The 15132-nt window shown below is 44.4% G+C and overlaps 1 protein-coding gene across 3 annotated transcripts; it reads left to right on the forward strand.

Annotated features, from left to right (window-relative positions):
• mpz (myelin protein zero) lies at positions 1 to 15132 on the forward strand. 3 transcript variants are annotated; one of them, XM_068340470.1, is made up of 6 exons: positions 1 to 216; positions 1889 to 2055; positions 5114 to 5327; positions 5844 to 5973; positions 6455 to 6497; positions 11801 to 15132. In XM_068340470.1, exons 1-6 carry the CDS (start codon positions 171 to 173, stop codon positions 11885 to 11887), a joined length of 687 nt encoding a protein of 228 aa, XP_068196571.1. In that variant the 5' UTR covers positions 1 to 170; the 3' UTR covers positions 11888 to 15132. The 3 variants fall into 3 exon arrangements, with proteins under 3 accessions (XP_068196571.1, XP_068196573.1, XP_068196572.1); XM_068340472.1 differs by having other exon boundaries at positions 12793 to 15132; XM_068340471.1 differs by lacking the exon at positions 11801 to 15132 and adding an exon at positions 11511 to 11742 and having other exon boundaries at positions 2 to 216.

Below are 15132 nucleotides of genomic sequence, written 5' to 3' on the forward strand. Positions count from 1 at the left end.
AGACAGTGGGTTTTCTGTTGTTGTCCTGTTGCCCTCTATCCTGGCGTCCTGCACTTGTTTTCTTTATTTCTCTTTCCTCCATCCTTCAGAACGGGACTCATCCTCATCAGACTCCCCATCCAGGGTTGGCATCGTCGATCTTTTTCGGAGCTCCGTAGAATCCAGACACCATGCTGACGTTTTTGGCGCTGGCGTCGGTCGTTCTCCTGGGAATAGGTAAAAAAAAAAAGAAGAAAAAGAAGTAACAAAATAGTCTTTGAATTTCATGAAGTTGTGTTTTGATGAGGTTTAAAAAAAAAATTTTTTTATTTAAAAAGCCCCACTGTGAATTTCATCTATTGAAAGAGAAAACGTTGAAGTCGTTTCCTCGTGATGTGAGGTCAAAGGTTAAGAAAGAACATGATGAAGATTTGCTTTTTTTTCTGTCTATGTTTTACGCTTCAGCTGCTTGACTGAAAACTTGATGGATGTGATGATAATAAAACGGGTCAGGAGGTTTTGTTAGGGAATTTAATTGATCTTTTTCTTTTTTTTAAAAAACTTTTTTACTCCCTCCACACTGGATTAGCACTAAACTAAAGAAGTTTAATTAATATAATAGTTTCTGTTGCATTTTAAAGCCACCGGGGGGAAGGGCAGAGGGCACGTTTATGGAGAAATGGTGCAAATCTTTGCCAGACGTCTAAAACTATCAGCTTCCAAAGTTAAAAAGAATCATTATTGTGACTTTTATAGTGGAAAGCTTTCGCTATCAAGCGGACTACGTTCTCTGCTCACCTCCTGCCAGACATTTGTAGTGTTTGTCGGAAGTTTAATTAAAAAAAACGTTGGACATGATTTCATTGAGCGCTGAGCTCAAGGACGCTCGCAGCCAAAGCTATAAACTCATGTGTTAAAGACTCCATCGCTCTTCATTCCGTTAGTGTGAGTGACGCCGCGGTAACACCCCGTGACTCACGGTGGCCCATTCACATGCTTTCCATTGAGCTGAACAATTCTGTATTTGTGCGGTTTTTCGTTGAATATTGGAGTGGCGAGGGAGCTGCTGTTTGAGATGCAGAGCGCAGTTTCAAGGTAAAATATTGATTTTGCAGCCAAAGCCCCAAATTAACATCGATCATTAAATATTATTCAAGCATAAGCAGCACACATGATTAAGCCGACATAATCCATGTTAATGGAGAAAATGATGGTCCCTTTTGACTTTTAGAGGCAAGCACCAATACTCTAGTAATCATGCAAATATTTACTGAGTTCAGGTCTGAGTCAATGGAGGGTCTGACACCACTAAACGTGCATTTTTTAATTTTTTTTCCCCGTGTTGGTCTAGATGCATATTTAAAACCTTAAAAAAAAAAATCCAAGTATAAAAAAACAAAATATTGTGAGTCCAGCTGCAGAAGTTGTCATTATAACAGCGTTTTGCAAATTCAATTGCTTTGTTGAAGTCAAATGCATCAAATGTACCGCTGCAGAGAGCCGATGTATGGCTTTGTCTTTTTTTTTTGCAGGTATTCTTATGTCTGACAAATGCATTCTGCACCTGCAAAAGGAGAATTCTATGCAATGTTAAAATATGAAGTGAAAGCAATTTTTTTGAGTCGAATCACTTTGCCTCAGTGGACTTTTTTACAAACTGTAGTCAATTTCCTTAGACCTTTCATTTGAATGAAATAAAACCCCAAAAATCTTTTTTTATGGGACGAAATAAAAAGTGGAAACCAGAAAAGGCTATAGACGTCAAAATTCTGCCTCGAAATGAGACAATAAATGTGAAAGATGTGGATTTATGAAGACAAACTAAAGTAATGTTTAATTACCACAGTATTATCTTTTTAAGGCATATATTAGTTTTTAATTTCGCCGTGTTTTACTGTTTGTCTCCCAGTGCCTGAGCAGTCCCAGGCCATAGTCATTTACACCGGCTGGGAGCGCCACGCCCTGATCGGGTCCGACATCCGACTGTCCTGTTCCTTCTTTTCCTGGCGCTGGACCTCAGAGGAAGTCACCTTCTCCTGGACATACAGGCCCGATGGCTCCCGGGACCCCATATCTGTAATATAAAAACACACACACACACACAGATTGTGCGCTAAGTGCTCAGCATTAGAAGGGAGTGCGAACATCTGTTCATGTCATCATCTCGTAGAGAAAAACGTTCCATTGTGCCAATTACCAGGCAGATCGCTGTCACAGAGCAATCAGCACACGTCTAACACCTCAGCACATGTCAAATCCACGCTAAAGCCACGCTTAATGAGAAAAACCGTGAAACAAACTCATCTGTAACTTTTTTACTTTCACAATCCACAACTTTTAGGGTGTTGATTCTCCCTGATGTCGCTTCCTGTAGAAGAGAAGTTCAGATACCGATTACAATTTAATACACCCAGAACCATCAGAGCACACAGTTGGAGAAGAGACGCATGGATTCATTCATTCATTCAAACGACAAAGACAAAATGAAGATAGAAAGTTCATAACAGATTTTATCATCAAGGGATCACATACTGTACTTTTTGTCATGTTGATGTCAGGATCACCAAATGGATATTTGCAAATTGTCATAAAATAATTCTTCTTTATTCTGATGAGATCAGCTGTGAAATCAAAAATGGACCACTTTTAAGTACAGTATTCCCCTTTTGACTTAAAGAAGGAAATAACAAGCTCGCACCAACTTTCCCTCTAATCTTCCCGCTCCTCACCTCCCCTCCTGCTCTTCAATTTCTCTCTCGCTGCCCTCGTATCGTCTCTCCATCTCTCTAATCTCTCTATCTCCCCATCCTCACTGTGCTTCCCTCTGTCCACCTCCCCTTAATCTCCTCCTCCCCCTTTGTACCCCCCCTCCTCTCTCATTATCTCCTCTCCTCACCTCCCTCGCTTTCATCCGTCTCCTGCGGTGCCCTCACTTTGAAACCGGACTTCTCTTCTCTTTTTTTTCGATCCATCATCTGTCACTCATTTCTTTAGCCACCTAGGCAGATCTATAGTTTGATACGTCTGACTGTTTCATGCTGCATTTGGCCTTTTTCACTTGTCTGTGGTGTGATTGTGTGATGTGATATGAAGTTCACAGTACCTACTAAATTTGCCGTACGGGGGCTTTATGAAGATTTAAAAGATGCTTTATTATGTTATTAATTCAAATAATAAGCAACATCCTGATTTTCACCATAATAAGTACCTCAAATGTAGAAAATAATTTAAATACAAGCAGCAAGACCTTCAAGTGAAATACAGTGCACAGCAATACTGAGTACACCCCCCCTGAAAAAATACATTTTTCACAGTGAACACAAACAATATATCCCAAACAGTTCCTTCATGATGTTTATTGAACTATGTTCTTACATAACAACTCAAACAGAAAGGTGAAAAGACAACTGAAATTACTCTTTTTCTGTTTCCGTGAAAGTGGGGTGGAGCAAAAATGAGTACACCCCACAACAAACACGACTACATCCAATACATTTAGGACTTTGTACGGCCTCCATTACTTGCAATGACAGCTCCAAGTCTCCTTGGCATAGAGCGCACAAGTTGACAACATTTGGCCACATCAATCTTTCTCCATCCTTCAAGGATGACCTCTTTTAGAGCCTGGATGTTGGATGGAGAGTGATGCTCAACCTGCCTCTTCAGTATTCCCCAAAGATGCTCTATAGGGTTCAGTTCAGGTGACATACTTGGCCATAGAATCACTCTTACCCTGTTCCTCTTCAGAAAGTCAGTAGATGTGTGTTTTTGGGTCATAGTCTTGTTGAAAACTGGATCGACGACCAACGGCCCGAAGTGATGGAAGCATCTTAGCCTTCAGTATAGAGCAGTACATTTGAGAATTCATGATTTCCTTAACTTATCTCATCACAAGACGCTCCTGCCTGGGTGTTAATTTTCTTGGCCGGCCTGTACGTCTCTGTGCTTTGGTTGAGGTTCCATCTCTCTTGAATCTTTGGATCACTTTTGAGACCATGTTCTTACTAATACGTAAGGCTTTACTGATCTTCTTGTAGCCCACACCTCTCTTGTGTAAAGCAATAATCCGCTTTCTCAGATCCAGAGACATTTCCTTGCCATGCGGTGCCATTGCTGACAGCAGGAAATGGGAAAGGGCGGTTTGCTTTAGGTAACAGCCTTTTGTAGCCAACTGCCTGATGAACACAGTAATGAGTATCTAGACTCACCTCTAGTTCATTGTTTGTCCAGGTCCACATTGGGAGCCTGAAAGGCTGCTTTACTCACAGACCTTCAGTGGGGTGTACTCATTCCTGCACCACACTAATTTTACTAAAACTGAAAAAAAAACAATCACTTAATTTATATTATTAACCTTACTTTTAATTTCAAAAGCTCAACAGATCCTGTGTTTAACTAAGTCTGTGAACATTTTGGAAATATATTTTTGTGTTTCTTGTCCCATTGTATGAAATGTATTTTAAATTAAATTAAATTAAATTAAATTAAATTAAATTAAATTAATGAGTAACTGTGTTCTTTGTTACTGTTTGACGTATTGCTGCTAATTAAATCTACTGCTTCTGTTCTCATAGCAACATTTCAGTTGCAACCAGCTTAAAAAAATACGACAAACCTAACGACAGGAAAACAAAGTTAGCCACCAGCTAGTAAACACAGTGCAGCACTTAGACAGAGCCCAAAGATTGAATTTGTGAATTACTGCACATAAATGCCAGAATTGTCCCCACATCCATGTCTGGATTAGCAAACTGTTTTCCAACAAGTTTCCAATATCAACTCTGTAAGGGTGTTTTTTTGTTTTTTTCAGCTGCACCCTAAAAAAAAACAAAAAAAAACAGACTTTGAAAACCAGAAACCATCTGATCAAAGAAGATCAGGATTAAAAATATACCAAACTGCGGCAGACATTTTTTAATTTAGTGCCAGGAGAAGCAGCTTCGGTTGTTTTTTTTGGTGCAGAATCCTGCGATGCATAAAACGTGTGTGTGAGTTTACCCACTAAAATAAACCATAAAACACCACAAAAACACACACACATTGACACCCAGGCATTTACTTCTGACTTGATTCCCGTTGCTATGGCGACAGCACATGCACAAACAACACAATGTCCTCTCTGTCCCCTCTGCAGATCTTCCACTTCACCGGCGGGGTCCCCTACGTCGACAACAAGGGGCCCTTCAGGGATCGCCTGGAGTTCGTGGGAAACCCGAGCCGCCGCGACGGCTCCATCCTGATCAAGAACCTGGAGTTCAGCGACAACGGCACCTTCACCTGCGACGCCAAGAACCCCCCAGACATAGTGGGCCGGCCCTCCAGCGTCCGCCTGCTGGTGTTTGAGAAGGGTGAGAAACAATCTGATCTCATCGTTGAAATCATTCCAAAACGAATCTCAATTTGGCGCCGAACATCAGAGCGCCGTCTCTGCTCTCGTTTGGAATTCCCTGCAACTCCGGCTAAAAGAAATCAATTACAATTTTATCTCTCTCTTTCAGATTGCTATCTCTGCCTACACTTCTCTCCTCCTCTCCTCTCCCTCATTTCTGCGCTCTTTCCCCCTTTCTCCGTTGTCTTCTACAATCTCCTTACACTCCACACCTTGCTCTCACCTTTGTTCTTCCTTATCTCTCCTCCTCTTCATTACCATCGCTGCCTCCACTGCACTCCTCATCATGTCTTCAACCTTTAATTTACCTTTACTCTCTCGTTTAAATCCCTCACTTCCTTCCTTCCCCGGTCCATTTCCTTCCTTCTCTTTCATTTTCTTTTGCCTGTTTATTTCCCTCCTCCACACCTTTTGTGTTGGGTTTTTCCCCCCCTTTCTAATGATCCTCTTCTCCTATCTCCTTCCACCCATTCAGTGCCCATTCAGGCTGGTGTGATCACCGGCGCCATCATCGGGGTGGTGCTCGGCCTGCTGGTGCTCATTGTCGTCATCTACTACCTGATGAGGTTCCTGGTGGCGCGCCGCGTCTTCAGCCTCAGCGTCAGGTCAGTGGCTGGCCGCTGGCCGGCGTCGCTCTACCAGTCCGGGCTGCGCCGGGGACTGGAGCTGAAGCCCGAGCCTATCCCTGGCACCGACACCTGCGTGGCCAAGCTGGCATAAAACCGCCGCCGTTTTGATGTAGTTAGGCGTGTGACGCGAATGTCAGTCGGGGCTGGAAAGACGCCGATAATGATCTCTCATTTAGATTTAATCCAGGAACAGTCCAAAAAAAGCGAGATGATGTGAAGCAGACTGGATAATCTACTCCATCATGAAACGATGGATCCATAATCTTTCTTATACCCCGGCCAATTTTTATGAGATCTTAACACATCTTGTAGCTGTGGGGGGGGAGGGGGGCTGTGCTTCAGATGAAGTTGTTGCTCTCTTTATGATGGCTGCCAGGCAATGCTGCCCTGTGACCACTGGAGGGAGAGATAGATTCGACATCCTGACATTGTCTTTTTTTTTTTTTGTCCCCTCCAGCAAACATGGCAAGAAAAAGAAAGAGGGATCACAGCAGAGACAGGCAAGTCCTCTCCTCTCCTTCCTCCCTCCCTTCTTCCCCACCCCCCACCCTCCTCTTCCTCCCCATTCCTCAACACATTCCATCACTTGAACTCACCCAGTTGGCAACACCCAAAAAAAGGCAACAGCTTGGTTTTCGCTGTCATATTCGGATGCTAAATAGCGCCATGACGTCCCTTTTTTTTTTTTTTTTGGAAGAGATTATAATAATGGCGTTGAGTGTCTGAATATTTCTCATGCTTCACAAGCGTGTTGTCAGAAGGAATATGCTTCTATTCTACGGCTGTGTAGCCGCACAAAAGCAACACATCCCTGCATGACAGCGCAGAACGGCACAGTTCTCATAATCGCATTCCCACAATGCAATGCCAATCCGAGCGGCTCCAAAAAATGTCCGCACGCTCAGCTGACTCCTCCCTCGAAAGCCACGCATCAACAACAAAAATAACATGTCGTTCAAACTGTGCCTGGCGCACACACACACACACACACACACACACACACACACACACACACACACACACACACAGGGCGGAAGAACGGCCTGTTCTAGCTGTTTAGCGCTCCGGTGCTATCTCAGCACAAGGAGCCCGGCGCCAAATCCTTCGCCCCCCCTTTTTCTTTTCTTCTGGTCCCTCAGAGGGGCCAATCAGCTTGGTGCAAGTAAACAGCCACGGGGCAAAAAATTGAACCAGCGACTGTGAAATGGTCACGGCTCCCCCCCCCCCCAATGCTAGTGAATGCAGGCTGATTTGTTCACAGTGGGGGGGGCAGGGGGACAGACTGGAGCTGACGGTTTCTCTCACTGGGAGTCAAATAAAAATCAGGAGCCTATTATAAAGCGGGGCTGTAATCAGTGATTATACACCGCTGCACCCAGTACTGGAGGTGTTTATTCCCTCTGTGTCCACCCCCCTCACCCCCCCACCCCCGTGGGAGTGGGATCGCCTCGAGTGGCAGATTAATCAGACATGTTGGTGACTCGTATTCGTCTGTGAAAACAAACCCACCAGGGCAAGTTGTGTTTGATTACTCCGTGGTAATAATGTGGGTGCCGGATGGTTTGCGGGGCTGTTATTGTAATTGACTGAAAGCCCCCTGCATGCTGATACTGACACAGGAAGTTAAGGGATTGAACTGATGGTGTTTTCCTTTTCCTAAATCACGTGTGTCAAACTCAAGGCTCCCGGGGGGGGGGGGTATTTTCTGCACTATAAGGCACACATAAATGCTTTTAATTTTTTCAAACACCAAATTTTTTGAGAAATTTTTTGAGAAAATTTTTTTTCCAAACAAAAAAAAAGTACTTTGACCTGAAAAACCACATTTCCCACAATGCAGTAACCAAACCCAAAACAATGAAAACAAACAAAGTTAATGTCTTAACTTGTGTTTGATGTTATTGTTCTTTATTCTCTTGAATAGTTTGATCCTTGATCGATGGAGTTCTGTGGGTTTCATAACCCCGAAAAAAATGAAAAGGATTCATGTTACAACTGTAATGTTTGTAACTTGAATACGTAATAAATTCAGAGTTATTTAAGGGGTAGTTACATGTATTTTACATTGCATTACATTTAGTTACATTTATACGTTACATCTGACCCTTTGACACCCTTGTCCTAAATCACGATGCTAAGAGAGCAAGCTAATGCTAAGATGCAGGCACTTAACATTCTGCCATCTTGCCGGTGTGGCTCAAACTGAGGGGGTGGGGTGGGGGTGGTGGTGGGGGGGGTGGAGGGGTTGATGGGGTGTCGACGACGACGGCCAACCTTTTCCTCCTCTCCCGAACAAGTTGCGCTCATCCTCCTCTCCCCAGAGCCCGTCTTCCTCGGCGCGTCTTCCTCTCTCCTTTCTACTGTCACATGATTGTCAGGTTTCTCTTGAGCTGCAGTCAGTTGCTCTCAAGTGCCTGCGGCGGGTGACAGTGCATATATGAATAAATAACTCACCGCCAAAAGGACACTGAAATATTTGACAATGTTGTCATTTACAGTTACTCTCCTGCAAGTCTCGTCTTTGGAGAGAAATATCCATCCCAAGCAGCTATTCCATCTGAGCTTTTTTTTTTATTAGTATATTTTTTTCTACCTCAGAGATGATTTCTCTTGAAGTTACACCTCACACAGGACTGGAGGGATTTTATAGTGTGCTCATAAGTGGTTGTTTGATCAAATAGCCTTTATTAGGAGGCTCTGCTGACACCACACAATCCTCTATCAGCCCCACCATCTTCGTTATTTTTCTGTTTGCTGGGCTTGCAACTACAAATCTCCAAAAAAAAAAAAAAAAAAAAAAGGCAGCGGGTGAGATAGCGAACGAGGGAGTGAATGAGACAGAGAGACAAAGGAACCCTGTGGTGTGTGCTGCTCCCCATTAGGTGGAGTTGTGGCAGCAGCAGACACACACACACACACACACACACACACACACGCACACACACACACACACACACACACACACACACACACACATAAGAAAGCACATCAGAATGAACACACACGTACTGTAGTGGAATGATAATTGAGTGCACTCTGTATCGATCCGAGCTCACACACACACAACCCACCCATTATTCTTCTTTCCACCCCCCCGATTGCACCCCTCCCAACACACACACACACACACACACACACACACACACACACACACACACACACACACACACACACACACACACACACACACACACACACACACACACACACACACACACACACACACACACACTTCACTCCCTCTCCCTTTCCCATTCACATCCCCTTTATCCGTCCCCCTCCCCTCATCTCCTTCTCCTCAGTCTCATCCTCCTCAAACCTCTCCTTCGTGCCTTTTTTTTTCCACGCTGACCACCAGGAGCATCTATCTGTCTGTAATCCCCACCCTCACCCCACCCCACCCTCTCTTCTCTTACTCAGTCGATACTCCCTCATCTTCCTCCCCCAGCACCACCGCCGCCGACGCCACTTCACTCTCTCTCCAGTTTCTCTCCCCTCTCCCTCTTCAGGTCTTCTGGGCTGTGATCAGCTTTCGGTTCTGGACAGGAAATCGCTACCTCTCACTCCTCATCTACCTCTCTATCTCCCTCTTCACCTGTCACCGTCCTCTTTTTAGTATGCAGTGGAGGGAGGGGGGGAGCCACTTACACATTTTTTTTTTGCAACTGTACCCACATTTCCTTTGAAGTGTGTGTAGCCCCCCCTGTAACAAGGGGCAGTTGTGGATTCCGTCTTAAGCTGGCTGCGAATGTGTGTTTACAGCCCTGTCATTAGCGTGGGAGCTTGCAATCCAGCGCGCTTGCAATCTAATGTCTACCATGGGATGCATAATGGTAAACAATACAATGATGTATGAGAGAATGTAAGTATGATCAAAGGTAATGACACCGGATGGGCTCTGCAGCTGCCCCCCTGATGGCAGCCGTACAGCGTTCGCCTCAATTGCCGTCCTATCAGAGTAGCTTGCTGCTTTTTGCACAGAGCATAATTAAAGATGATAGATTTCTAATGCAATCAGTGGGGTATTATTAGTGGAAGCTTCAGCGGGTAGAGGCGGCCCCACTCGTGTGCTTTCCAGCATCGACTAACTTGATGTATTCAAGAGAAGACGCTCCATAATCCAACCCCCTGGTTCTTTCCTGTTCGACACAAAGCGGGGGCCTTCAGCTCAGAAGAGAGAATTTAAAAAGAACTCGATGTTGGGGAATGCAGTCGCCCCCGTGTATCGCTGAGGTTCGAGTAAGTTTCACATCCAAATGGGAGCATTATCATGCACTTGTGATGTATTCTTAGTAGGTTAACAGTAGGTTAACGTGCAGGTCAGCGTAGCGGAATCCAGATATTGTGAAGTTAAGTGTTACCTTGAACTCGTCTCCACTCTGTCCAGTCCGTCCTGATGGATTTACTTAACAACTTCTTACCTCCTCCCTTCTCCTTTTTATAGATATCTCCTTAGACATGAACAGACAATTCACAGAATGCGTGAGAGTGAATGGATTAATGGAGATAAGTATATACAGTGTATATATATATAAATATTTGTTATATATTTTATATATATATATATATATTTAAATATATATATATTTATATATTTTATTTATATATATATATATATATATTTATTTATTTATATAAAGATATGTGTATACCTGTATGTATACTCACATCCTGGAGCCAGTCAAGCATGTTTCTCCCTGGCCTGCAGGGCAAGAGAGCTTTACCTAATTATTCATATTTCTGTTAACTTTAAATATTCATTTAATAGACCAATTATGTGGTTTTTGTACGAGAAATATTTCCATGTAGCCGCACTCGTAAAGCGAAGGACTTGACAGCCTTTTAAGAAAACAAAGTTTTATGAAATTTTATCCTATTCATTAAGATTTTATGCCTCCCTTAAAATCTAAACTGAGCTCCAACACGAAATGGAGGTGTTGATTTAAAGAACGTCAGATCTTAATCGTTTTCGACGCCGCTGACCAAGCATTGCGTTTTCTCAATTGAAACGACCGAAAACAAATAAATGAACATTAAAAAAAAATAAAAAATCACCAAATCAGAGATAAAAATCAGAATTTGAAAGTTAAAGCAACATAAAATTCATACAATTCCTACGATGATTACGATCAGGTTATGAATTTTATTATCTTGTTGTGTGTAAACAAATCTCCAAACATTCTTTAAATCTATTATTCATTATTATTCATTATTCATTTAGTTTTTTATAAGGTCAGATATCAAGAGTCACTATTCAGAGAACTTTATAACGGATTTAACATTGGTGTTTATACTGACATAACTGTGATTAGTGTGTGTGTGTGTGCATGCCTGCATGTTTGTGCGTGCATGTGTGTGTGTGTGTGTGTGTGTGTGTGTGTGTGTGTGTGTGTGTGTGTGTGTGTGTGTAACGGATTGTCACTTTGTCACTCAGTTGTCACAGGTGTATGGAGGCTGTCTGCCACTGTTTCCCATCCTAACGCATGGTTACCTGTTTTGTCACCCCCTTACAGCTCTGGACACCACCCCCCCTCACTTTAAAACCCCTCCCTTAAAAGGACTGTCTCTCTACCTCCTCACCTGTATCTGTCTCTGCATGTCTGAGTCTCTCCTCCTCCTCCTCCTCTTCCTCCTAAATGTTTTTTCTCTCCTCTTCATACTGGCACCCCCCCATCTCTCATCCTCTCATCTCTAACACACCCATCTCACCCCCACCCCCCCACACCCTCACGCTCCTTTCCTCCTGAAGTGACTCTCCTCCCCTGTTCTCCCCCCATCCCCCGTCTCCCTCCTCCCCCCACAGGGCCCCGCGCCTCCCGCCGACCCCTCCAAGGTGAAGGCAGCCGCCTCGGAAAAGAAGAAGCTGGAGTCGCGCAAGGATAAGAAATAGGATACGGGGAGGGGCTGGGGGGGGCTCGCCAGCCGGCTGCTCCAGCCCGTACGCCAGGCGGTGGCCAAGGCCCGGCCTGGGCAACAGCAGAAAGGGGTCGTCGTGAAAACGGAGAATGTCAGGGGGGGGTCAGGGGGGGCGAGCACAGATCGGGTGCTGATGACCATCGAGTTGGAGCTGACTGGGAAAAGAGGGGAAGACGTTCCCAGCGGCGAGGCGGGGAGGAGGAAGTCCAAACCGGGGGGTTTCCTTTCCCGCCTCGCCAACCAGCTCACCTTCAAATGAAAGATCCCAAGGGAGGAGGGTTGGGAGGGGTGGGGGGGTGGGGGGGGGTAAGAGAGCAGGAAATCTACTGAAAACTGCACCACAAACCCAACGTAAAGCTGACAGAGTCCCCCCCCCCAAAATAAAAAAAGTCAAGTCAGGTCATAGGACATGTTATTTGAAGCGAGACTTTTTAGATTTGATAATAAAAAAACAACTTTTTGTCGCCTTTGTCATCCTACCCCCCCCCTCGAAAAAAAAAAAAGCTTCCTCCAAATGCGACGATACGCATCACAAGCCCCCCCCCCCCATCCCACACACAAGCTGTGGGGACAAGCCAATTTGCTTTTTTTCTCCGAGGCGCCGTGTCAAACTCTTAACTTCCTCCTCCACCCCACCATTCATGCCCCCCCCCCAGACACACACACACACTGATCTTCCATTCTTCTCCTTCCCCCATCGCTTTCCTCTCTCACTGTGAATTTTCCTGTCTTTTTCTTGTTTCATTTTTAAAAAATTTGCAGAAGTGATTTTAAAATGCTGATAACTTTCTTTCCCCCCATCCTGTTTCCTCTTCTCGTCTTACTTCCCTTCCCTCTCTCTCTCTCTCTCTCTTCCTTCCTCCTTTCTTTCTCCTCTAGATAAAGGTCTGACTCCTCCATGACTGCCTCCACTCCTCTAGTCTGCTCTCTCCTTTTCTACCCAGCCTGATGCAACAACCTCCATTATTTCCCATTATCTCCACTCTTTCAAGACAGCCCCGGCTGTAAGAATAGCTCTGCTATATCAGTGGCAACGGTGTCAAATCATTCCCCTGGTCCCATTGGAGAACCCGTACGTGTTCGTTGGGCATGAAACATGTTGAGGCCTAACTACCTACATAACAGCCTGAAACCCACCCCTGTGAGCTTAGTGCCCCTCAACCCCCACCCCACCCCTTTTTTTAATGTTTACGACTCAATCGCACAAAAAAAAAAATAAAGAGAGCGAGGCAATAGGAGAGTGATAGCGAGAGAGAGAAAAAATGATTCCCCCCCACCCCCACCCCCCCACCCCCAGAGCTCAGGGGTGATTCAATCGTCTCACATTTGAGCTAATGGAGGTTGTCGCCATGTGCCTTGCCCCGGCTAAAAGGGGGGCTATTTCTGGCCCCTAGAAGAGCAGCGCAGGCTTTACTGTAACAGCTGCACATTTTTCAGGGGTGGGGGGTGGGGGGAGGCAAGCATGAAGGGTTTTGGTGGTCTAGGAGGGTTGGTGGGGTGGGGGGGTTGGCGGTGGCTGTTTGTGCCTCAATGCGTGAGGTTGCCCCGAGGTTGACTCGACAGCCAGTGACTGACAACCTAGGATGACGTCACACCCCCCAGGTCTGGAAAATAAATAGGTTTACCAGGAAGAGGCGTGGCTCGCTGTTATTTTAGGAGCAGCTAATCCGCCTGCCAGGACGGGGGCTAATTGTTTTAGCTGGTAATGAGACGTCTCTCTCTCTCTCTCTGCGTCTTCATCTCTTCCTCTTCCTGTTTTTCAGCGAATCATCTTCCTCCAAACGTTTCTTTCTCTCTTTCTTCCTGCGTCTCTTCCTCCTTTCCTGTCGTCGTCGAGTGCCTTTGCTGCACTGTCCCCCCCACAGGAAAGACCTACACACAATCCACTCCACTCTCTTTAAGCCTCTCCTTATCTGACTACCAGGCCTACAGCTCAGTGCTCCTCTTCCTCCTCCTCCTCCTCCTCCTCCTCCTCCTCTTCTATTCTCTTTCTCAGCCTCCGTGACAGACATCTTTCTCTCTCCCTTCCCTCAATTTTGCCCGATGATCAATGAATTGCCCTCTGGCTTTGCCCTTCACATCGCCACCCAGCGCCCCAAACGCTCGTCCCCCTTGCCAGCCCTCTTTTTGACCCCTTCATGTCTTTTTTTTCTGCTGGGTCAAAAGCCAAAAAATGCTTTTCCTTTCCTCTTTAGCAGACGAAACAAACACGAAATTTGGCTTTACTTTTCACCGAAATCCAAATTTAGCTAGCGCTCCTCTGGTTACAAAAAGAATATTTTATGTTCATGTGTGTGTGTTGTTAAGAATAAAAATTTGAGATAAAGTAAAACAGAATGCCACCCGAAGTAAAGCAAATAATGTGTTTTGAAGTGTTTTTTTGTTGCTGTTGTTTTATTTTACATACGCATGCATGTAAGAACGTGTCAGTTGAGTCGAAGGAGAAATGGAATTGCGTTGATGTAGGATGTCATTTATTTTTTGACCTGTGTTATCGAAGGTGCTGTGTGGCTGTCTCTGATGGATTCTAAGGGGGGGATGGAAGTCGGCGATTACTGTTGGATAAATGTTTGGTTAGCCTCAGATTCATCACAATATGGGAAATAAAACGAGTGGAATGAACTTCCTTTGGGAGAAAGCAACTTATCTGGGGTGTCAAGTCAAAGCCTGGTCCTCCCCAAAGCTTTCTCTTTAAGGCGCTACTTCCCTCAACTGCTTGCTTGATATGCAGGGTGGATAGAAGACTTGAATGTTCCTTATAAATTCAAAGCAGGAATGGAGGTGCTAAAATCTACAACTTTATAATATAACTGGAGATCTGTTTCACTAGTCGCTGTTTAACGATCCACTCGTGTGGATTACTTAGATTTTCTTTCTTCTTTTTTTTTTTTATTCTGCAAAGCCACACAGACACCTGACGTAACAAAAAAGCAACATTAAAAACGTCTTTTAAAAGTGTTTTTTTTTGTTTTTTTTGTATGTATCTTGAACCGTATGAGTCATAGTTGCAACAATAACCCGTCTTTACTTTGAAATGACTGGAGCTTCTTATGTTTTTGTTTTGGTTTTTTTTACATTTATTTTAATGCTTGTGGTAATTCCACTAACGACTCTCAGTTACTCTGTATAATATGTTGTAAAAAGAACAAGAAACCAAAATAAAAGCCCAACGCGCAGGTGTTGTCGACACAAGACAAAGTAAAACCAGCTTAAACTGTC

Source organism: Antennarius striatus, chromosome 18 (assembly GCF_040054535.1).
Source record: "Antennarius striatus isolate MH-2024 chromosome 18, ASM4005453v1, whole genome shotgun sequence".
Taxonomy (NCBI): domain Eukaryota; kingdom Metazoa; phylum Chordata; class Actinopteri; order Lophiiformes; family Antennariidae; genus Antennarius; species Antennarius striatus.

Excerpts from the sequence above, each read along its gene's own strand:
- mpz (XM_068340470.1), top strand. The coding sequence starts at position 171 with ATGCTGACGTTTTTGGCGCTGGCGTCGGTCGTTCTCCTGGGAATAG. Across the intron at positions 217-1,888 it reads GGTCGTTCTCCTGGGAATAG|TGCCTGAGCAGTCCCAGGCC; the intron begins GTAAAAAAAAAA and ends TTTGTCTCCCAG. Across the intron at positions 2,056-5,113 it reads GCTCCCGGGACCCCATATCT|ATCTTCCACTTCACCGGCGG; the intron begins GTAATATAAAAA and ends TCCCCTCTGCAG.